This window comes from Melanostigma gelatinosum, assembly GCF_949748355.1.
Source record: "Melanostigma gelatinosum genome assembly, chromosome: 1".
NCBI classification, from domain to species: Eukaryota; Metazoa; Chordata; class Actinopteri; order Perciformes; family Zoarcidae; genus Melanostigma; species Melanostigma gelatinosum.
The window spans coordinates 4,414,956-4,440,162 of NC_136634.1; the positions used below are offsets into that span (position 1 = coordinate 4,414,956).

The following is a 25,207-nucleotide window of genomic DNA, read 5'->3' on the forward strand; positions in this document are numbered from 1 at the left end:
TTCTATACGAAGTCGTCTTACTTCAATCAAGTAAAAGACAAGAAAGAACTGATCAGAAAGGGGCTCCTGAGACTTCAGGGTCTCAATCTGGCCCTCATGAGAAAAAGGCTGGTTGTTGCTCAGGAGGGCTGGAGAAAGGTACGACCTCTCTTTTCTGTGAAGTAATCCATATGTCAAAGCTCCTGGAGGTCCACGGGAAACACAAGACACTTAATTACTTCGAATGCCCAAAGAGGAAGGGGTCATTCGTGGTTCTCAGTTTACTTCTCTGCAGCAAACTGAGAGGTATAAAAGTTAAACGTGAGAGAAAATGACTGAACAATAGAGAAATCTATAAGACTCAGGCATTCAATTCATATCTCAACTCCCTGTTAAAGCGGTCAGCTGTGTATCATTTTGTATTTATATGTATTTGTCGCCGCCAGGCGATGTGTGTGCGCTTGCTTGTGTGTGCTTCTCTGTGTCTGTCCTACGGTGTGTTTGGCTAACAGAGCTAACGGCTAACAGAACTGAACACACAGCCGGACGGACTGGTCAACATGGATTGAGGGAACAACACGTCATTGTCTGAGGGAACAACACGTCTTGTACGGTTGAGGTCTAGACGGGGGCCACTTTGCTTTGTATTCATTCAAACATTACAGAAGTGGTGTTTGCAGACCTGCTCTCTGCTGAGTGCACTTTTCTAGTTTTGGAAGTTTACTTGCTGGTTTTATAACCAGAACTCGGGACTTCTAACCGAGCAAACAAGCCTCTTTGAATCGAACTGAACTAATCTGGGAGAGGGAAGAGTGAGGAGAAAAGGGGAAACAGATGCATCCCGTAACAATCCAACAACTCTGACCCTCAGGGTATTAGCACAACAATACCAGTGAAGCCCAATCTAGACCGATGTGCACTGGTTCTTTCTACGTCTACATGTCAATCACATTGTTTTGGCATGTGGTGTCACTGGTCATTCTTAGGAATCAGAAACATCCCTTAGGATTCAGATACGCATCAACAATCTGCTCTCCCGGAATAAAACACCTCAGACATCTGAACATTGGATAAAGCCAGGTGCAGAATTATTGCTTCATTTTGTTGACATATTAGAGGAAATGTTGGTGAATTTAGTGTCGTAAAATAATCCTGTGAATGTGTACTTTGGAGGTTTTCTTTCACCAGGGGTGATGCAACCAAAATCTAAAAATTGAACAGTGCACGAAAGAAATCTGCCCGGGGTGTCTCGCCTTCATCTTCCTCTTGTGAGAACCCAAACTGTATTAATGTGCAGTACTAAATCGCCAGAGTACTATTTTAATAATGCTTCACAGAATGATGAATTCTTTGACCGATGAAAGGAAGGGATGTAGTGATGAAACCCAATCAGGCCATCGCCTCAGAGAAATCATACCTTAAAACGCACTGGGCTGCTGTTTTAAAATAAAGTGTGAAAGCTTCGTATACTCGCATCTCATCATGAAAACAAATCATGAAAACATGAGAACAAATATCAGAAACGCACAACGTTCAGCTTCTGTGAAATCTTCCAGTGAATGCAAACATGCCATATTTCTTCTTGCCGCGCTGGAAATATGTTCTCTGACGTGAACGAATTACTGTGTGGAGAAGAAAGAAATGACACTGAAGGAGCAACACTTAAGACGGGCACTTAGGCGCCCCGTGAGAGCATGACAAGGCAGGAAGCCGGATCTAAAGAGTGCTGCATATTAATCTCACTCAGCAGTGGTGGCCATGGGTCAAAGGTGGACCCACAGAATGGGCTGGGGGTCATTGATTGGCTGCTCATCAGTAGGAAAGCGGTTGGCCTCCTCTTGTTTTGTCTGTGGGAGGATAAAGGCGGCCATGTTGAGAACGGAGAGGCCACAGAGGAGATTTAATCACACAGGAAAAGTAATTGTCGGAAGGATTCTGACATTTTACCACCAGAGTTATTTAATGATACCTCTCACAAGACAACAGGAAAAAGTCAACTTAAAACACTTACAAAAAAATAAATAAATGAATAAATAAAACTTACTCCCACCCCCACGGCTACACAATATGTCAGAAATCAACACAATGGCTTCCCACACAGGCGCAGCTGACATTTAAATACACCGCTTGGTTTCTGCAGACCAAAATATTCAGAGATCTCAAATTATCTGAGAGAAGCACACAGGTACTCTGTCCTCAAACAGAGGAGTGGAGATCATTATTTCAGCTTTGAAACATTGTTGAACACAATTTTCCCCCAAAAAGACAAAACTTTCCTAACAGACAGTATGTTGGTACGGACAGCCAGCGTCCCCATTTCAAAGGGATGTTACTTAAAATAACTGCTGTTCAAACAATCCCCCATTTTCTGCTTCATAGTTTCCCTGACACGTCCGAGTGAGATCCTCCTCCATGATGCTAATGGGGCTAAATTGTCTTTCATGGAGTATTTTTAAAAGCCACGACGGCGACGCTGGTATTGCTTTCACCTAGTGAGTCTGTGTGTGAGTCATCATGGCAAAATGTGGTCTTTGAGACACGGGAGCTACCACAGAGGAGGCTTTCAGCAGCGTACCTGCTGTTTGTATTTCTATCTGCCTCTCTGTGGACAGGTCTTCTCACCGCGATAGCGTCAAAATCACGCACAAACCAGTCATGAAACTTTAGAGCCGTGGAGTTGAGATCAAAATGAAAGTCAGGTTTGACGATGGGTGTGGTCTGGGCTGACTTTGCATCACGGCTGCTGTGATCCCGTCACAAGACGGTCTCTGGTTTACATATTTGTTTTGTCATCTTTCCATCTTTAAATCTCGGTGAGTTGATTTGTTGTTTTGTGTGTCACAGTTGTCAAAGTTTTGACATTTTTCTCCCATTCTCAATACAGCAGTTCGGCCCCAAATTCTACCTTCATTAAGTTCATTATGTTCATTTTTTTGTTGAAATTAACAGAAATGTGTAAATTCTATTAAGTTTATCACTGAGGTCATAGTTAAAGGTGGTGCTGCATTGTTGTAGCCAGTGTAAGATGATCACAAAAGCCAGGAACATAATCGAGAGAGAGAATGAGACCACACATTCCTCCTACATTTGTATCCGCCCGTTTCAATTCTACTACTGCTGCTGCTATGGCAACAGTCAACCAAAGCATTGCCAAGCCGCCCCCCCCCCCTCCCCCAGCAAAGCACCATGTGTTCACTCATCACATTGCTGGCGTAACTTCTCTTAAATCTCCGGGTCAGAGACGGGGTGGGGGGGAACAACATACGAGGACAACGAGAGAGAGAACAGAAGAAGCTTCTGGAGGACGTGATGAGAGGAATAACACGGAGGAAGAGTTGAGAGGAACAAATGCAACAAAAGGAAAAAGGCACGCCGAGTGACAGCCAGGAATTCTGTTTACCTCCATTTACAAAGGGAAAGGGTTTCACCAAGCATGCATGCTCTGTTTCAGCTAAACTAAGCTTCTATTTGACCCGAGCCTGACACGCATATGTTAACAAAAAAACAGTTTGATTCCCCAGATACGTTCAACCAGTAAAACGAGAGGGTTTGAAATACTAAAAAGTGAGCATGTACAACATGAAAGTTAAGGAGAGGAATAGGACTTTGCTCTGAGACTTTGCCTTGTGCATGGCTAGAGATCTATATTATGTTGTGCAACAAAATGAAGAAGTAAATCAAAAAGTCTGAGTCATTTCCTTTATTAGGAATATTGATAAACGTCTGGAATAACACGTATGGGAACCAAGGGGCAACCTCTGCTGAAAAGTGGAGCCAATGTGGAAGGGTTTTAAACTTAAAGCTCTGCTTGTATAGAAGTCTATGAGAACATGACTCCACTTGATTTATTACCTCAGTAAACATTCTAAACATGAGTTTATGGTAACAATATCTAGTTTTAAGTCTTCTTCAATACATCATGTTGTTCATTTAGTAAATTTAGATCCCGTTTAGAGTCAAATAGAAGATAAAGCAGATTATCCTTAAAGGCGTGGCTAGATTGTGATTGACAGCGACGCCGTCGCGGCCACGGCGCCGCCTCCACCACGCCGCCACAGCGCCGCCGCCGCCACAGCGCCGCCGCCGCCACAGCAGCGCCGCCACCACAGCGCCGCCACCACAGCGCCGCTACCACAGCGCCGCTACCACAGATACTACAGCGTCGCTACCACATTAATTACCTTGCTAACCAAGCTAGCTAGCATTAGATTTAGCTGCTAACTTAGCATAAGGTGCAGTACCTGGCCCCGCCTGGCCTCACTTCTCTCGAGCTCCACCCCCTATTCACAAACTCAAGGCTTCAAAACTGTAGTGCACAAACAAATGGGCGATATTAAGTGACTACGTACACTTGTTATAAACAGCCTAGTATAGGAACACATGGGAAACATATGAAATCCATCAGTGTCTGACCCCAGAGCTGATGACAAGCAGACAGACCGACAGACGGGGTGCAAATAGACTTCGACACACTTCAGATGCAGACAGATACTGAGAACCAGCCAAGGAAGTTATTCCATCTCTCCTGCTGCCAAAATAAGAGCTGATGAAGTGCTCCTCGGAGCTGTAAAGTCCTGACACTTTAGCCACTTTAATCTGCGATAACCCCTGGTGAGCAGGCCCGCTGCCGCCGGCCGCCGTGCACACAAATACCCGCCGCACCCTGTTGCTAATAACGCTCTCAGATGGAGTTTCAACTCTGCTTTCATGACCCGTGAGCTGAAGCCTCCATCACAGTTGACGTCGACATCAAATAAAAAAAACAATAAAAAAGGAGCCCGGCTGGTGCAGCTCGGTGCTGGAGTTGACAGATATTTATACCGCAGTATGAGCTCCAGTGAACTCCACACCTTGTGTGCCAGCATGCGTCGTCGACAGGGTGGCGGTAATCTAAAGGTTAGCTCGGCTCCAGCTGAGAGGCTCAGTGGCCGACAGTAAAAGGTACGGATGTGTGTGAAAGTATAGTAATGCGAAGATGAAAAAAAAGAGCACCTCAGTGGAGCGAAAAAACTCATCCTTGGACGAGTATAAAGGTTTACAAAAGAGCTTTGGCCTCAGTGAAAACCTCAAGAGCTTCATGCCGGCTCAGAGCAGCCTTAAATAGCACCACGGTGGAGGTTTTTGGATAGCGCCTTGGGCAGCAGCTGAAATGGTTTCTCTCGTGTTGTTGGCAGTGGAGCGATGGTAATTTGGTAATTAGGGTTCACAGATAACAGACGGTGGGAATATAATAATCCCAGTCTTCTACATACATTAATGGTAATTACATCATCTCTGTTGTGAACGGTACATTATAATTAGATGAGGAATTGCATTTACAACATATACAACCAAACATGTCCCCTGTAATACCAACATATCAAACTAAAACCCAACAGCAATAGCAAACACAAGGCCATTGGATGCAATGGTTATTGGTAGAGACGTGCTAAAGGAACTAGCCTCCAACGATTCCTGTCTTATTGATCTGATTAATGGCCCCAAATACACTGGACCCTGAGACGTTTAAAATCCCAGCTAAAGAACTGCTTTTAAAGAAAAATCCAGTAATTCTTCAACGTGAGGAGCCGATCAAGGCCAAGGTCTTTTTTTCCGGGGGCAGTTTTCTGTCTGTGCACAGATAAGACCTGCCGTGAGGTAAAACCCCGGGCAAGATGTTCTGAGATGGCTGGCAAAATGCTTTTTTCGGTGTAATTGTGCCCTGTAGGGAATCTGTGTCCGGCGGGAAACTGGAAGGGTCCGTGTTTGCTTCTGCCTCAGATGCCCAGGTACCCAAAAGTAATTGTGCACAAGACGCCAAACTTCATTTAACTTTATTAAGCCATTAATTACCTCCACTGAGGGTTTTTTAACACATATTTTTTATTTTATGTCTATCTTTCTTTGTTGTAAAGCATTTTGTGCTGCATTTCTTGTAATAACGTGCTGTATTTTTGATTACTTTTATTTTTTATATTATTATTATTATGATTATTACAAAATAGTACTCCATTCAAATGTAATGTTATGAGAAAAGAGTTGAACATTTTGGGGAATTCGCTGATTCCTTTTCTTGCAGAGAGTTAGAGGACAGTATAGATACCACTCTCATGTCTGTGCGTTGACGACAGAGCTAGACTCAGGAGGCCATTAGCTTAGCTTAGCATCAAGACGAGAAACAGAGGGAGACAGCTAGCCTGGCTCAAGGATTCAGTCACACATTTTGACATTCACAGTATTACCAAGTACTCCCAACTCTGCAAGCGCACTTTAAGTTCATTTGATGTTTACATAATACGTGGAAGATATTGAAGATAAAATGATGCTTCTTAAAAACAAGCTTGCATAACTCCTAGTATCATATATGAACCAAAGACAACCAATCCATGGGGAATGATCTGAAGATTCTCTTGGAAGAGAACTTCATAAAAAGTGCTGTTAAGTTTGCCCAAAGATTTTAAAGAAGAAAACATTTTGGACCAAAGATAGTTTGTTCAACATCTTCATTAAACATCTTTGAATGTATTTTTATACAAAATAAATAAATGATAGGATCTAATTAAATATTGAACAACTGTGTATTTTCAGTCTGATGAGTTCTGATTAATAAGTTGCTTTGCAAATAACCAGGGGATGAAACAATCCTCTTTTCTTTTTCCTTCAGGCACTTTTTTTAATGAAGCTTCTTCAGTCAAGTTCACTGGTCTTCCAAAGCCAGAACGCATCACCCTCTTGCACGCTCTTTACTGCGAGTATGAAGTCCGATGCTGCTGACGCTACTCAGCCGTGTGCTGCACAATCACAGCAAAGAATCCCACTCGAGTGTATCGGTCCAATATTATACTGAGGCAGAAAAGAATGCTTCTGAATGCACATCCTGTCCTTCCAACCTGTGCAGAATTCACCATCTATTTACATAACCACAACTATACACACACACCACTGTCTGAAGTGCTGTGTGTGTGTGTGTGTGTGTGTGTGGTACTGACACGTTATCATAGCAGATTGGACAGGTCTGCTTCACGCCCACACAGCTGCTAATAAGACAGATCCGTCAGAACAGAGCAAGGAAACCTGGTTCCTCCTTTAGAACGGAGAGATGGACCGGAGACAGTAGAGTAGAAGACAGTAGAGCGGGGGGGGGGGGGGGGGGGTGTGATGCAGAGAGGAAGTGCAGAAGTAGAAGAAAACCAAATGAGATACAGAAAAGAGTCGGTGCTCGGTGGCAAACATGAGGATATGAAAGACTGCACTTCCTGCCTTTCATGCTGAAGGTTATTTTTAAAGTACGCTTGTTTGGCTTCTCTAGTAGCCGGCTACATCGAAGTCTGCCACAAATTTAGAAATAATTACATCTGAGCATCCATCATACACATTTCTTGCATTTTGTTTGCGTTGTTCACATTTTTTAATCAAGTCTTTGTGAAGAAACTGCATCCACATGTCATGTTTGTCTGTAATAAATTCTCTGAAATGACAAGTTCACGGTTATTGTCTAACAAATTGAAAATCATAAAAAGGAGAAAGACAGCAAGACGCAGGTGTAAATAAGAAGAGAGATCAAAGGGAGAAAGGAAAGGACTGAAGATGAGATAAGGGCACAAATAAAATAGAAAGGGAACAAGCAGAGTTGTGAGAGCAGAACAAGTTGGACGGCTGGGACGAATGGAAACAGAGAGAAGAGGAAATGAAAAGAACGAGACAGAAATGGAAAAATGAACAAGAGGTGAAATGAAAATAGGCCGCTGGAAATAGAGTGAAACTTCATTCCATTTGAATGCGTTTCTTCATTACATTAGAAGCTACAGCACAAAAGCTCTATGACTTGCTCTTCACTGAATTAGTAAAATATGTGTTTGAGGCTAGCTGCATCGATATATTTAATAAAACGTGTCAGTTTACGTCGACTCCAGGAAGTGACGAAGAGTTTGGCGGTGAGGTGAACTGCAGTCGATGAGCGTTGGTCTGCCCGCTGTGGACGACATGCTGGATTGTTTTACAAGTCGAAGTTTAGTGATATTGAACCGGTCGCGTGTCTTAATTGCACCAACAAGAGCCGTTCTTCTTCCCCCAGCGATACGCCCTCCAAGACTGGAGTAGATTGGATGAACGGGTTCTCGAGTTACGCAAAGGACATGCAGACAGAGGGACAGATGCAATGCAGAAGCCTTAATGCATGTGTCAGATGAAGCTCTGATGTTGAGTGAGGAACATCAGGCCTTACATCTAAAGCCAGGAGGTTGAGAAGCACTGATCTCTTGGCTCAAGGTGTCTCCCACCTCTGGAGCTTTGCAGCTTCAGATCCAGACGGGAGGTGAAGTAAGAGTTGAAGAACAAGAGACACAAAAAAGATTCCTCTGTCTGACCTTCTTATATCACACACACACACACACACACACACACACACACCCCTCCCCCCCCCCCCTACTTCCAGCGCTCTTGCTCGGACCCCACCCATCTTCAAACTCGACCTTCATGTTGATCTCAAGTTTCACGAACGCGTCTTGGGACGGTTGTGATGCTATTGTGTCGACAGAATCTGTCCACAGACAGACAGACACGTGAACACCTGTCAAAGCACTCAAGACCTCCTCTGTGGTAGCTCCTGCTTTAAGCTTTAGTGCTTTAGTGCTAAAACTAAGGTTTTAGCAATTAACAAACTAAGTGCTGTGATTCGTGGTGTCATCAAAAGCCTTAAAATCGACAGAGGGCGGCATAATGATGCCACTTATCGGTTAGGACCTAAAAGAAAATCAAGCAATTATCATACTTTGACAACAATCTGCAGCTCTTCGACCCAAAATGTGAGGGTCACGGGATAATACACCATTTTGTTGCAGTTACTTTTATAACACGGACACGTTTTCACGGCATTCAGACTCTTCCAGCAGCGATAGACCAAAATGTTCAATAGCACCACGGCTGCTGTGAAGGAATGAATTCAATTGTGGTATTTTGGAAGTAGAACGCGCTCGCCAAATATATTCTGCAAAGCTCACATTCAAATTCCACTTCGCCTCCCGAGGGTTTATGCAGGTACGGTTTTAAAGCAGCTGAAAGAAACGGAGTAAGTGCTGCAGTCTGCTTCTAGACAGCGGCCTGCAGCACTGACAACATGGGAACACTGCGACACATATAAAAGACAAAGACTGGTTTACAGTGCCAGGAGCAAGACGTGGAGTTATTATTCTCAAGGCACACCGCCGCTCACAAATCAACCCCCTGTGCAAACGCTGTTGAAGAGCGTTTGTTTCTTGTTGGTTTGTAGTCGAGGTTTTCTGTTTTTCTATATTCATGTGGATGTGTTTAGTATCCACCAGCCTTATTGACCTACATCACAATGTGGGGGCAGCAGGACTGTCCCATCTGTTGTAACTGAGAGCTTAGAGATCGTCTCTATTGTGGGGAAAGTCTGGTGTTGGGTTTAGTCAGTGCAAGGAAAAGCTTTGCTCACACAAAGGCCTGAAGAGTGCGATGTCTCCTAAACAAGCATGAGTGAGCACTCTGACCTGTTTATTCTACGGGGACCTGCACTTACCGGGTCTCTTAAAGTGATGAAGCACCAAAATACTACAAAGAAACATCTTTATGTCCTGTGAGGCTGCGATCACGGCGAGACCGTCTGGTTCAAATACCAATTGTCTACTTTCTGCTCCCTTCACGGACATACTGTAGATTTAACCCTCGCACCTCACAAATAAACTCTGGAATGTGAGGAACAGATCGGCATTTTGGGAAATACACTCAACGCTTCCTTGTTGAGAGACAGATGACAAGATCGACACCACTCTCGTATCCGACCATGACCCTGACGAAAGCCACAAGCCGGAACACGTTGGTTTAGCAGTGAAGTTGTTCTGCAACTGCACCGTTGAAGTCGGTGAAGTTGTGCCGCAAATCCCGACTCGGGTTCACTGAATCTACAGCCAGCGGCACTATGAGCCGAGTAGAAGAACCGATACCTCGGTACCAAGCAGATCCCAAAACTCTGAAGACCTGACGGTGCTCGTTGGTCTAAGCTATCAGCAGCCGCCCGGTCTTGCAGAGCTAACAGCCAACGTTGATGGAGGTTGCATTGAGTTTCATTACGATGCGTTCAAGTGCTAGTTTTTGACGAGAATCCTGAATAAATACAATTGTTTGAAGGAATAGATTGGAGAATTTCACTGGCATTGGTATCTACGACTACACTTCTGGTATCGTGACAGCTTAGCTTAGCATAAAGACTGGAAACAGCGAGCCTAGCAGCACCTCTAAAGATCAGTGTTCTCCTTTTATATAGCAGTGAATTGAAAAGGCCCACGTCGTCACATAAAACAACCCTGAACTTCTATTGAAACCTGCCAAATACCCACTCAATAAAGAACTGAAACTTAAAGCTACACTTTAGGAAAAGATGACTTTTAAGGCTCGGATAAGATGTTTTCAAAGTCACTGTCAAACAGAAGTTCAGGAAACACTGTAACAAACCGTAAAACCGTCACAACTGCAAGAGCAGGAAAGGCGTTTCTGTAAATCCTTCCGGATTTATCATCGCTTTAAAGAAAGTGATAAAATAAGCAGCGTGGCATTCAACTCACAGATGAAAACACAAAACACATTTTTGCCAATTTTAGTGTTGTATATATACATCAAGACAGCAGGAGGACGTCAATGCATCATTTCTATTTCAACAGCTTTGTGTATTGTTTGTATGTATTGTATGGCTGCAGAGGAGTAAAAGAAAACTTCATCACTCACTGTTCTTGCAGGATAAAATCCATGTTCTCTGCAGAGATCTGCCCGCTCACAGGATGGAGAAACGCCGTGGTGCTCTGGTTGTGACTGATGTGACAGAGGGAGGAGAGAGAGGAGACACAAAATTAGAAACCGTGGCTGCTCTGCAAACACTGTGAGGGTATCACCCTGGATCCGCCCCCCAGATTTGACAAGTACAGCCGACACAAGCCGATCATTCCCCAGAGGAGTAGCGGGCTGAGAGGCTCCGTCCAACCTCCCCACCCCGATGGGCCTTTCGTCCCTGACTTTCTCGGCCCCGTGTAGAATGTGAGGGCTGGCTGCTGGGACGCCCACCCCACCCCACCCCACCCAAACCGCCACGCCTCGTACAGCCTGTGTGGAACAAAGTGTCGGGCTCAGCACAAAATGACAGCGCAGGCCTGGACCTCCATCAGTTATAGACTCGGTCAGTCATTCTAAGCCAGAGTGTAAAAGCCTTTGACAAGGTAAACAACACAGGGTGGCGTGGAGGGTCACTGTGTGTGTGTGTGTGTGTGTGTGTGTGTGTGTGTGTGTGTGTGTGTGTGTGTGTGTGTGTGTGTGTGTGTGTGTGTGTGTGTGGCGTGAATGACTCACAGCAGGGATTTGACAATGACTGCAGTGATATATTGATGTTTATGGTGACGTTTTTACAGCTCTGAAGTTAATGAACAAAGAGGTCAGCGGACAAACTTCAAAATGTGAAAGCACATAATTAAAACTAGGAAAGTACAACGTTTTAAAGGATAAAAGGCACGCTGCCTTGTCTTTGGCTGACAACACAATAGTGCTGGAACAAGCTTCATTTCACATCTCTGTAGTCCGCTCATCTTTGGGACGTCCCCTCTTAGAAACTGTGACGGACATGTTTCACTGTTTTCTGACATTCAGACTCGCAGCTAATTAAGTCATGGATTCATCTGAAAAATGCTACAAATGTATATAAATAACCCGTAGTTTGGTGCTTAAATATTTATATCATATTTTTTTAAAACATGAATTTAAAAAAGGTTTGGTTGGGAAATATGGCAGATAAACAAACAGCACTTCTCCAGCCAATTCAGTGAATATAAACCTTTTATATACGAGTGTGAAGACTAATAAAAATTGGGTAAACAGAGCCTCAAAAACAAAGGAATAGCATCAGTGCTGCCTGCAGTTTGCCACAGAATCACGAGCGACACAAAAGTCTGATAAAAAGTTCTTTCCCCTGAATTGGAGAACAGAAGCCCAACACCGAAGAGAGACACCAGAAACACTCATCAAACAAACCCCGCGTGTGTGTGTGTGTGTGTGTGTGTGTGTGTGTGTGTGTGTAGGTTCAGAGACCTTTCCCCATATCTCACAACGATCGATGCGAAGTAACACCGTTTCCCATTCTGCATCAGCTCACATTACTCATGTCGTACAGGTTCCTGCCCCATGTAGCAGAAGATCAAACCCGACACGACTACAAGGTTTCCCAGAAGACCCGGCGACATGACAGCAGCGGCCTCCATAACGAGCACTGACGATGCTGTTGTTAGCTCACAGCATGAGACCCAAACACGACTTATCACATGAAGCCGGTCACGTCTCAACGCGCTGCCTCCAGACGCTTTCTTTCACTAGTTGTACTACGAATGAGTTACTCGAACAGAGGCCATATAAACACATAGACATCATGTTTGCCACTGGCTAAAGGGGCATTTTGCCTTGAGATCACAAGTTCTTGAATTCACTGCTTGCCACTATCTTTTTTTCCCCCAAATTTGGATTGCTGAGGACTCACCTGCAGTGGCCCACAGGGGACTGCACTCACATTTACACATGTTTGACAGCTGGCCATAAAAATAAAAATCTCTACAGAGCGAAACGAAGGAGTGTGTTCATGAACACGGAGAAAAAACGTTGCTTCCAATCCACGAGATGCTGCCACAGTGTGTGCATGTGTGTGCGTGTGTGTGTGTGTGTGTGTGTGTGTGTGCGCCCGCCCTCAGGGGGATGCGCCCTGAGAACAGGATGGAATTATAATAGATGAGTTGTAGCATGTAAAGGGAAACAGAGAGTCCTGACAGGCTTCTGCGCCGTGACTTATGGCCGAGACGTTGTCTCCTTGCAGAGTCGCGACAAATTCAACAGCCGATGATAAACGGCAGCCGCGGCCTGCCGGCGCCGGTTTACCGCTAAACAGCTACCGGGGTCGATTCAGGTGATGTCACGTATGCTGCATTGTGGTTACAGATCTGGAGGAAGTCCTCACAACCTGTTTGGGGGAAATCATTTTTGGTAGCGTTGATTTTTACTTGTTTTTTTCAAAAAATGGCAGAACTTTTTGGTGATATCAAAATCCTCTAAAATAATAAATATATAAAATGATATATCTATCTAACTGCAGTATTTGGCGATACATTTTTCTAAAAGTTATGAATATGTATGGCAGGAGTCTTTGGTGGGTGGTGTACATGGATTACATTGAGAAAGAAAACGAGTTAAATAGTCAGGAACAGCTCACATAAATGGGAAATGATGCGAACAGGATTAATACAAATGATTCGATTATTGGTTTATTGTGTTGACGTGACAATCTACGACTTCTAAGTGTGAACGCGTGAAGCAAAGCATCCTCAGACACCTTTGTCCTAATGAATAAACACGCTGCGACGTCAACACAATAAATAAAAGACAGAATAAACATGAGCTCAAGAAATGACGTGAATTACGCCATGGTGACAGCTGTAAGACCATCCCTCATTCGCACTAATGTGAGAGTACTAATGGACGCATGCAGAATTCACACAGAGCTTATGAAATGAAATGCTAAGCCTGTTAACTCTGATCTCCCTGCCAGACTATTAAATGGTGACAGAGGTATTCATGACCGCTGAGGACCCCTCAAACGCTCTCAGTGGAAGAGCGGTAAATTCCAAGATCAAATCAAGCGCATTTGTTTACTTCTCAGCTGACATGTGAAGCGCTGCTCCCGATTACAGGATGAGAACGGGAACAGCGTCTCGGAGTCCTGAGAGCTTGTTTATCTGTGGCTGTGAGTTCCCTCTGCAGCGAGGTTCAAAGCAGCGCGACATGCAACGGCGCCACGATGGTGTCATTTCAGTCGATGACCCGAGCTGTGAAGGGAAGAAAAAAGTTGGACGTGGCGCTAAAAGCTTTGTAAAGCACCCTTTTAACGATGCCCTTTAATAAAAAGGCAACAAAAGACACGTTCACACAATGCACAAAACACGTTGCTGCACAACAAACGGATGATAATATGAAGGGTTACTAAGCTATTAATCCTGTCCAATTTTCATATCAGGTTTCATCAAACACATGAAGACAAATATCCCTGATTATCTGCTGACGAACTGATTGATTTCCCCCTTTATCTATCTATCTATCTATCTATATATATATAAATGCTGACTCGTATTAAAGTAATCACAAAACTGTATTTCCGTCCGTATCAGTTTGCTTTACAGAGAAAACTACCCCGACAGGTAAAGAGGCTCATCACTCCCATGACTTCTCTCCCGTTCATGCCAGCATCCAGTCTCAGACAGTAATTTGGGGTTTCGTGACATGAGACTGGAAGATCTTAAAGAAGATGTACAAGAAGCGCTTTCATTCTTAACAAAACCCAAACAAGCTGTTCAGACAAAACGGCTCTTTACTTTGTCATCTGAGATCCAAACACCACTCTCTCTTTCAAGCCAGTATCGTCATGTTGTGATTTATTTTTGTTGTTCTGTTGTTCTCCATTTATCGGACTCGCTCCCCTGCAGCTGAGGCAGACTTCTTTCTGTTAGTTAAGCCAGGCATGACGTTGGGGAATTAAACTTCCTCTCGACCACTGAACTGCTGTCAGCTGCTCAGCGTTGGACTTTTCCGCCCCGGTCGATATCCACAAGACATTTATGAAGGACGGGCGTGGGGGGGGGGTGGTGGGGGGTTACGTAAACAATGGCATCCCACCTCTCATGTAAACAGGCGTGATCACGCATGCCACACATGATCTGGCACGCCGCACCTGCTGCGTCATGTGACTCGGGTGTCACCGGGTCTCTCAAGGAACTCCGCTCGCTTTATTCACTCCCGTTTGTCCTCGTAGCGAAGTTACAGGAAGAGCCGAGCGCTGCCGCTGAAACGATCGATCGACTGACTGAAGATTAATCACCAACACGTTTCATGAGAGTATTTATATCATCATCAACGGAATACTTTCATCTTCATCACCTTGGCTTATGAGGAATTGTGATGGAGATGTTCGCTATTGACATTTTAAACACAAACTATTGCCAGCTACTCAGAAAAATAATCAAAAGATGAATCAATAAAGAATATGATAATTACTCAGCTCTAAAAGCAAATTACAGTCTGAAGGTCTTTCTTTCCATCAGTCCTCTTGCCAAAAATGAGTTGGCATATCTTAAGAATCAAGGTTACTTCAGAGTGTGAAAGTGTGCAAATGCCTTTATGGTCAGAGAGATTATTCACACCGAGTCATGATTGGCTGGCAGTGATTTTTGTAATGTGCATGTGTGTGTGTGACACACTGGCTAGCTCATGGCCGACACTTTGCACTGCCCTCATACAGCCCCCTGTTCTCCCCACTGTTAGCACTGTTAGCACTGTTAGCAGCGAGTTGAGAGCCGTGCGGAGGCAATATATGTTTGTCATGAATGTAAACAAATGGTTGTTGTCAGTACTCACAGCTGTCAAGCTAGCGGCTTGTGGAAGAATGCTGTGACACGCAGTGAGTGCACGGGCAAAGTGTGATTCCTGTTCACCGTCAGTGAAATCTCTCCTGGCTAAAAATCTGTTTTTTTAAATTGTTTGCTTTTTGACCCAATCAGGAAGATGCTTCTTGCGAACGTGTACTTGGATTTAATCAGAAGAGCATGTAAGATGAAATCCAGTGAAAGGCAAATTACATTTAAGTTCCAGAAGAGTTTAATGGCGTTACGTAAGGCGCAGCATAAAAGAGGCTAAATTGAATCTGTCTGTGCTCTTCCTTTGTGTTCAGTTAATAACCAACGACCAACAAAAGTTGATGTGTTAATGATTTGCTGCAGTTATAATGCTACACATGGCACCCCGACACGCCTCCATCTGACTGAACGGTTCCGTCGGCTTCGCCCGCAACTCGTATCTCCGATAAATGGTATTTGTCTTCGTTTGCCACCTTGTCCGCCCGTACAGATGTGTAGCTAGACAGCGTGTTTCTAAATGAGTTGGCGAGTTGGTGTTCTCTCAGTCAAAGGTCACGTCTATTTAAAGGCTTTTTCCACACGAAATGTGTTTGAAGTGCAGCGAGAGAGGGCGGGGAGGAGCGCTGCCGCTGCAGTATGCACAGCAAGGTCATTGCCATTCAGAGCACACTGCACATGTTTAACACAGTGTGTGTGTGTGTGTGTGTGTGTGTGTGTGTGTGTGTGTGTGTGTGTGTGTACGCGGAACGGTCTCTGATACAGAGGCCAGAAAACGTGCTCTTTGTAAAGACTGTCATTTTAAATCTACTGGAGAGAGCACAGACCAGCACCAGTCATTTCCTTGAGCTAATTCGATAACAGACCCGCACATAAACACGCACATGAATGCACAGGCACACACACCTCTGCCAAGAACTAAATGGCACTTTGGTCCATGGCCTAATGTTTAAATAAAAATCCCATAATTGAGTTGCACAATGCCACAGCTGCAAAAGGGGTCCTGCTTTGGCCGCAGTACCAAAGTAGGTTAAAACATTATGACGGTTGATTTTTGGCAGCCAGCAGATCGGCCTGGTTAGTTAACAGCCACCGACAGCCGGAGGAGCTCGATGACGATGCTTTCAGCCTCCAGCTCTCCGCAACACGATGAACTCCAACACACACGTGTTTGTTGAGGTTCTCAAAGCACAATCTTAATGCATTGGTGCTGAACACATTCATTGATTCTTTAAAGTCACAGTGAAACGGAATGTATTAGTGGTTTGAATTAAATCATTTGCATTTGATTGGACCGATAAAAAGGGGGCGGGTTTAGAATCTAGCCCTTGATGCTAAAAGTTGCAGATTGATTGATGGATGGATGTCATGATATTATTGGTTGAAATTATTTGTTTCTGGCTCATTTAAGAACATGTCATATTTTGTTTTACATAAATAAATTTAGGTTCAATTTAGGAGGAAAGCAAAACCAAAAGTAATGCCTTGCCAAAAGAAACAGCTGTTCCCTAATAATTATTTTTAAAAACAGCAAGAAATGTGAGATTTTGTGAGACGGTCGTCAACAAATCACAATATTTTAAAGGTTATTCAGCAGAGCAATAAAAGAAACTTCAAACCCACTTATCATTCCACTCTGACTATAGTGCATTCTGCAGAGTTATTAACAGCACAATGGATTAGTGTATGATCTATCCTGCACCCATACACAGAGAGACAATGTCGTATAAAGCGCTATCAGGCACGCTGATTATATCAGTCCATCTCTGACGCTCAGCGTTACATTAGAGTCCACTTCCACCTAAAACTATGAAAAGATGCAGGACGTCTCTTCAGCATCATGAAAAGCTGAACAGCCCGACTGTTTCCTGTATTTATTTTTGTTTACCTGTGTCCACTCGGTCACCGCTGCGGCGTCATTACTGTTGTTTCCCTCAGAGCGTGTGGACGTCTGCTGCATGAACCGCACGCTCTTCCTGTCTGGAGGAGGCAGCGCCGGCATGCTAGCTTCGGTCCTATAACTGGCCGGGGGGGGGGGGGGGGGGGGGGGGAAGAGATGGAACACAATCTGACCACTACAAACACACACACACACACACACACACACACACACACTGGGAGACACACACTGCCCTGCTGAATTCCTAGCAGGCCGCCGCTGCCGGTAAATTCCTTCCTTGGCCGAGTGAGCATGAGGCGGTGACACATTTGGTTCCACTATCTCTTCTTCAGGTTTCACAGCCGTCCACTGCCACCTACCCACCCACACATCAGCTTCTTTCATTTGATTTTCCCACAGTCCGTCTCTCTCTCTCTCTCTCTTTCTCACACTCTCCCCCATCCCTCAGTTCCTCACTGAGGCAGGAAGGCATTTAGAGAATAAAAGAAGGTGTGTAAAAGTCCACAGAGCTTTTGTCAGGTTAAGTGGTAAAAACCAGACAGGTATGCTGCTTTGAGCTGAACACTACCGGTGTGCACACTGACACGACAATCACCGTAATGAAGGTTATTCTGACAAATCGCTTGTGTCACAGCTCGGCCTATAGCGCTGATAAGCAACACCCATAACACTGGTCTTTTGTTGTTTCACATTCTCCCGTTCAGTGGCGACGGTTTCAGCTTCCAAGTTGATTCATCACAAACTGTGCAAGGCTTTTAGAGTTAGGCTGGAGGGTCGCGTCGACGTGGTTACCAGATAAGAGACACAGCATCAAATTGGGTTCTCCCCCCCCCCCCAGTGTATACTGTATGCAACAGGATCCAGTATGTTAAGCTTGCATAATGCAGCTTGCTCTTCAGCTCGGCACTCACTCAACCCCTGCCTCGTCTCAAACTCACCTGGCTCCCTTCGTCCCACCCGCTGTCGACTGTTCAGACAGGAAGGAGAGGTCAAGGGGCACCGCTACGACCCGGCGACTCAACGAAGGATCATTCTGCTCATTACATCACAGCACTTTTCATGACGCCAGGCAGCCCATCTCTGGTTTCAGCACGACCAAGTAAAGCACAAATTAAAAAAACATCTCCAGCAGCAGAGGGGACGAGGTGGGCAGCCGCTCAGCCCTGCTGGCAGGCTGAGAGCAGCCTCGGTGCCAGTAATAACCGAGCACACGAGCATCGCTGACATGGCTGGCATGGAGACCATGTACCCACCAGTGCCATCAACAACACAGCAATGTACTACTAGATAGCAAAGTCGTTTAATGGGATGTACGACCACGCCACAAGGAAGTGAATCAATCCACATATTGCCAGTTCCACTGCAGCTACCGAGAGGCAGAAATGTGCCTTTAAGAAGTTGATCAGTTTGGAAATGTCACGATAAACAGTCTAAAGGTCTCAAGGTGCAGCTTGAAAGCAGAGCGGCTCTACCAGCGCATCGTGTCAGAGCCATTCACGGTGACAGCGAGATACATTCAAGCACATAACATTACAGTCTGTTTTCATTTTTAATAAAGTCGAAATGAGATTGCCCGCAAACATTTATGAGGCGCCACAACTTTTGAGAGTTGATGACTTCTTCACGACTGACTGTAAAAGCGAGAATCTGATGTTTATGGAGTTGTATAATGAAACACTTGCCGGTTTATATAGTGCTGCTATGCTGAGGTTAGTATGTGCTGAAACGGTATGGGTATTTGTTTGAGTGATACACTGCACAACAAACATGGTGTGCATGAACTTCAGTTGTACCTCGAGTCCAACACATTTGTGCCAAATTTTAAGAAATTCTCTCAAGGCCTTCCTGAGGAATCGACCGCACGTCACTGTGACGTCACCCAACGCTTTTGAAGCCTTGAGTTCAGTATTTTCAAGTCCCCCATGTTGTTTTTTTTGGCCGTCACCATTTTGTTTTTTTGTAACTAGAAGTGACATCAGAGGGTGGAGCTAAATACAACCGACCTCTGAGCAAGCAACACATTTTTCGGCGACGAAATTTTACAATTAACTTTCATGAATTGAAAACAAGGATAAAGTTAAGATTAAAACAAACAAAAGTCCCCGACCGGACAACTCCGTGGCGAAATCAAACACTGCATTAGCATCTGTTTGACTCTAAATTAACCATCATTTAGTAAATGAACATCATGCTGTGTTGAAGAAGACATGAAACTAGAGATTGAGAACATAAACTCATGTTTACTGAGGCAATAAATCAAGAGAGAAGTAGAGTCATTTTCTCACAGACAATGACTCTGTACAATCGGGCTCCTTTTTGCAAACAGAATAGTTGCCCCCTGCTGGCCATTAGAAATAATGCAAGTTAAGCATTGGCTTCACTTTTCGGGACCAGAGGTTGCCCCCTGGTTCATGAAAATGGGACAGATTGAAAGACAGACAACCCCAGAAACACAATGCTGTCGCCGTCCTGGAGGCATGACAACAAAAACAATGGGTTTCTGTTTGCCCTCCAGCATCCCCCTCAATGGATTTGTAAGATTATCAGCATTCATTATTAAAAACCTCTCAACCTGCAATGAGTGAACGGGCTTGGAGGGAGCAGTTCATTACTTTAAATGAGAAATGTTAACAAGCCAGTTTAATTTTCACCCCTTGGTTGCAGACGGCTGGTGCATAAGAATATCTCTAAAAGTGTAAATATCATAGCGCATCACGGCTGTGCTGCAGTGGTTTTCTTTTTTTTTAATTTACTGCAGCTCTCAGCGTTACAGCGTCACTGTCTCTCGTGTGTTTTGTTCAAGCTACACATACCTATAGGACATTTACCTCTCAGTCAAATTCAGTTTTGTTCAAACCAGTTTTCTCTAACTCCATCTCCCTCTACAAACTGTATCTAATCACCTTGTGTTTTCAAGGCGAACAGATGAAGTTCCTAAAGTCCTCTGCACTGAATGAGCGTACTGTCTTTGCATGAAGACGCCTGCAATGAACAACCAACTCTGTTGGTGTGGATGAATTGAAAGTCTCCACAGCTGTTGGATAGGTTGCCATGGAATCGAGGTGACGAACTGTAGTAGCTATTGTGATTCATCGAGCGACATCATTAGCTTGACATTTGTTGATGTTCATTTGTTTGTGCATAAATAATGGAATTCACATTCAGCTCAGCCTCAGCTGTTTGAGTTGAGTGCTAATTAGCAAATATCAAGCATGCTAATGCGCTAAGATGGTGACTGTTGGTAAACTTACTGTGTCTTACTGTGCAAGACTAAAACCTACAGGTCTGAATCCAGGTTTAGGACGGTTGCGGCTCTCATGCCTCAAAGTTTTACATGGAAACACGCAGATTTAACTTTCAAAACGCTGGACAGATTCCAGCAGGGTGTCATTCACAACGAGGGTGACCCAGCATGCATTTGTGTTACTACGTAGTCAGTATGCGTCACAGTCACGAGGTCACCTTCTCCAACAATCATTCCACTTCTAGAATAAACCCGTTTCAATTATCCAGACCACATGCAGCCGCATGTCTTGACAGCTCCACGGAAATCAGATCCCTGCTTGTTCGACACTTGTCCACATTCAAATCAGCCGTGACGTTCTGGCCCCCCGCCTCAGCGCCTGGCTGACTCTAATTACAGCCGCTCTTCGACGGGCTGATGAGCAGAGTGCCTGTTAAATGTCTTATTGCGGAGTTAATGACAATACTGGCATTAGCATAAACAGGAATGGCAGCGGAATGGAGCCCTGTGATTCAGAGGAGCATGTAGAGGAGTGAATAACGCTCCGGCTCGTAACGGAAGCGCCTGCACCGACTGAAACTTTGCCGTCACACGGCAGTTTGTGCCTTCGCAGCAAGTGAGAGTCATTGAGAGCAAATTGGGGATCTGCTTCAGAGTGGGAGGATTTTGGGAGGCTATTCAGGGGGCAAAGAATGTGTTGCAAAACAAGCAATTTCTATGGATTTTATAATTACAAATTAACTGCTTATGCATGAGTGTTAAGGTCATCAGCATAGTAACCAGGCGTCCCATCTAACAGTTGCTCTTCAGCGGTGGTGGGGCTTCGTGGGCGAGGGTCAACGTCAGGAGGTAAAGTGGAGGGAAAACTTGTCAGTGGTGCAACTCAAGCAGCTGTTTGGAGCCTCAAAGCTGCAGTTTCTAGCTGCGGTGTGTGCGGGGTTAATAAGACAACGGGATACTCTACTGATCCCTTTATTGGACACCTGCAGAAGAGCTCTGCTGCAGCGGGCTGGGATTCAGGGATGTGTTGAAGGGCACTTATACGCCGGTAATGATTGCAATGAAATTTTATTTAACTAAAACTTGAATGCTAGAGACAAAAAAGTTCAATTCTCACTATAAAAAAAATAAGATAATTTCCCCCCCCCCCCTTATAAAACGAGACTAAAGATGAATTCACACCAAATCAGGCGTTGCGGCGATGAGCGCAGGGTTGTGTCATTTAGATGGACCATTCACGGCAAGCGACTGCACGACGATTCACATGTGTGCACTCCCTCATGGCCGGATTGTACAAATCGCAGACAGCGAGTGACATGATACGTCACCCGCCTGTCACTCAAAGCAGCTAAGCTTTCATATCATTCAAACGGGTGAGTTGTATAAAAATTGACCCCCTGTACAATTAACATGAACGGGAAAACTAGCTATTGAGACCAAAACGTTCTTTGGTACCAGGCTGTTGACTTATTTCTGCTTTGAAGTTGGGAATTCTAACATTGAGGTCTGTGGAGATTGACTCTCTTGTAGAGCAAACTGTATTGCCGATTCATCGAGCGGATGAAGGAGCCAGAGGAAAAGTCTGAGGGTCGGCAAAGTCAACGGGATGTATCGTCTGTGAATCATGAATATCTGCAAAAGAATGTCAAGGCAATTTATTTTACAGTTGTTAAAATATAGTGCACAGACTAACTGAAAGGCCATGCCGCTACTTTAGCTAAAAATAGTAAAATAATTATTTGTCACAAAATAGTCTTTTTGCAATATTCCGCAGCCTTTAATGCCACGGTTGACATCCAAACATATTCATAAAAGGTAGCTGAATATCTGGGGAATGCCGTCTACATGTAATGGATCTGTAGACATGTTGGTGATTTCTGGCACAGCTTAGGCTGTAAGGACAAGCAAGAGATGAGAAATCTAAAGAAAATAGGACATTATCATAATTAAATCACTGCCGTCGTTAAAACTGAAGAGCAGTTTCACTTTACTTTACTCTGGAGTGCTGAAACGCAATCAACAGCTTGTTAAGGACAGAAGCGGAGCCGTGAATCCCCCGACGGAGCGACGGGTAGCAGTCGCTCTGCTGTACAGGATCTACTTCCACCATCTCGTATCCAGTCTGTCCCGACAGCGCGCGGACATGAAACAATTCCCCTGTTCATACAAACACGAGGGCTCCGAGCAAACAGAGCAGGACGCAAATATGCCGACGACAACGAAACAAAACTGTAACGGCAGACGGATGGATCTGATAAGTGGCTTACATCCCCGAAAGTGATCGTCCCAGTGAGACACGTATGTCGGCAAGAGTCAGTGCCTTTAACGTTGACAAAGACAAATAGCATTAAAATATGTATAACAGGATAAACAAAGAGAACAGGGATATAGAAGTAAACATATCTAGTACACTTGTTTTACTGTGTAAGCACATTTGCATAGCTTGACTATTACAACTCCTCACAGTTATCTTGTGTAAATTCTGCAAAATAGCATATGAGGAAAACACACAATGTATTTTCATCTGACAATTCGGTATGTTTTTGTTTTATGTCTGTGAAAGATAACAGGTAAACCAAGTAACATATAACGAGTAAAAGTGTCGTTTTTTCATACTTCCTTTGTTATTATTTACTTTATTTATTCATGTATTGTTATCTTTAGCTTCTAGTGGATTGCTGTCTTGATTATTAATCTAACGGATGATTTGAAGCTGGATGTGTTATTGTTTTTGCTGTGCAGTATAGTTGTCAAAGTATCTGAGATGTTCTCCTGTAACCATTCCCGAGGCTCTGTGGTCCTCAGCTTGAAACAGCAACTTGAGTTCCGTCTAAAACCACGTGAATTAAATCTCGAGTGCCACATGAGTCACTGTTGTTGACCTTCTCTTTGAGGCGATCGCATTTTCATTGATTCCAGGAATATCAACCTTTGTGCCCCTCAAAAGTACATGTATGGGACTATTTATAGAGCGTCCGGCTCGGCTTGGCAGACTCGGCGACACACAACCTCCCAGCCATGACTCCGGCTCCGTGACCTTTCTTGTTCCATCATCTACCTCCCGTCTCCCCTCTATCACACGCTGAACTCCTTTTCATTTCTTTGTTATTCTCTTTCTCATCGCCCTGGACTGAGCATTTATTTATCCCCCCTCAACATCCTGGTTTCACAAAAAACTGTTTGTCTCAATCCAACATTATGCTTTGGACAAATCGCTGCCATTTATTTTATCTTCATCATTGTCCCACCTCATGTCCCTGCGTCCCCCCCGACAGACTCACGGGCTGTAAAGCAGCTCTGACATCTAATTGCAGCTCCATCAAGTAACAGGATCGGGATTCTTCAGCCCTGATGAGCTGCTCTGTCCTGATTGGGGCCGTTTCTTTTGGGAGGGATGGAGGTGTAATAGAGATGTCCATCACAACCAATCAGAGACGGCAGGCGGAGTGGCGTCCACCTCTGTTGCTAATGGTTGCAGAGGCAAACCACCCCCCCCCCCCTATAGAGGCTGCTTCGGGACATTTTGTTGCTATGGCAACATAGAGATGGCTTTAAATAAGCCCCTCACTCTTGTCCATTGCGATAAATATTGCCAAATAGCGTTGGGATTTTATGTCAGGCTTTTTGCGAAAGAAGGAGATTAGAGTGTTTACTGCAAGCAACACCTCTTCTGAAAGTGTGTGTGTGTGCGTGTGTGTGTGTGTGTGTGTATGTGCGCGCATGTGTGTCTGCGTGTATGTGGGTCGGTGGACGACAGGAGAGCAGCTTTCAGCCGGACAGCCTGGCATGCTAATGGAAGACAAGGCTACACTGCATTCACATTCAAAACACTTCACAGTGTCCTGACGGGGCCCTGTCTCAGAGAGGGGAAGGGATTTTGTGTGTGTGTGTGTGTGTGTGTGTGTGTGTGTGTGTGTGTGTGTGTGTGTGTGTGTGTGTGTGTGTGTGTGTGTGTGTGAGTGAGTATCAATGGGAGTCGAATCAAAGCTGGCAAGAAAGAAAGAAAGAAAGAACAAAGCACAATAGCAGAGAAAACCAAGGAACTGTAGATGTGTTGATGTAAAAGAGCTGTTGACACATCTGAACACGTGCACGGTTTAACACCTGAAACACACCATGTATACAATGTATAGAGCTTTACAAAATACATATAATCTTTGGGCATTCTGGTGGCCTGGAGCTCTAAGACGCTGACTTAACGCGATGACCCGAGTTCAGGTTGGCCAACTAACTCTTTCTCCTTTCTCTTCCCTTTAATCTCCCGACTATCAAATGAACGCAGAAATATTCAAGTAAGGAGAAAAAAATACACAGAATTGTTTGTAGTTGAGCTCCCTTTTGTATATTTTGACCATAGGAATCATTTTCTCTATCTGGAGCAATGATTGAATATCTTTTGTTGTGTTTTAATGGAACCGTGCCATATTGTAATATTTTGAGCAAGAGTTTTGCTTGATGTATAAGAACGAAACACCACCGGGCTGTCCGGGAGCCGATACCATGAAATATGATTCATGACATACGTCGTCATTAATCAGAAAAATATTATCATTATTGTGACGTCGTCAACCGTACAGCCTGGACTTAGTGACAGCATCACATGGAACCTATACCAGGGGCCCGCTCCATAAAGCGAGTGGAACAAATAAGACAGGCTTATTT

At 44.4% G+C, this 25,207-nt stretch overlaps 1 protein-coding gene across 2 annotated transcripts in view; it reads right to left on the minus strand.

Annotated features, from left to right (window-relative positions):
• The window catches only part of LOC306780003 (pleckstrin homology domain-containing family A member 7-like), a 94,412-nt gene that overhangs the window by 42,898 nt on the left and 26,307 nt on the right, over nucleotides 1-25,207 (minus strand). Inside the window, exon 2 of one of the 2 annotated variants that reach the window (XM_079272160.1) lies at nucleotides 10,699-10,782. The exons of the other annotated variant lie outside the window; for it this stretch is intronic. Coding sequence (XP_079128286.1) covers nucleotides 10,699-10,721 — 23 coding nt within the window. The 5' untranslated portion in view covers nucleotides 10,722-10,782. The remainder of the gene's footprint in view (nucleotides 1-10,698; nucleotides 10,783-25,207) is intronic. 2 annotated transcript variants of the gene reach the window in all.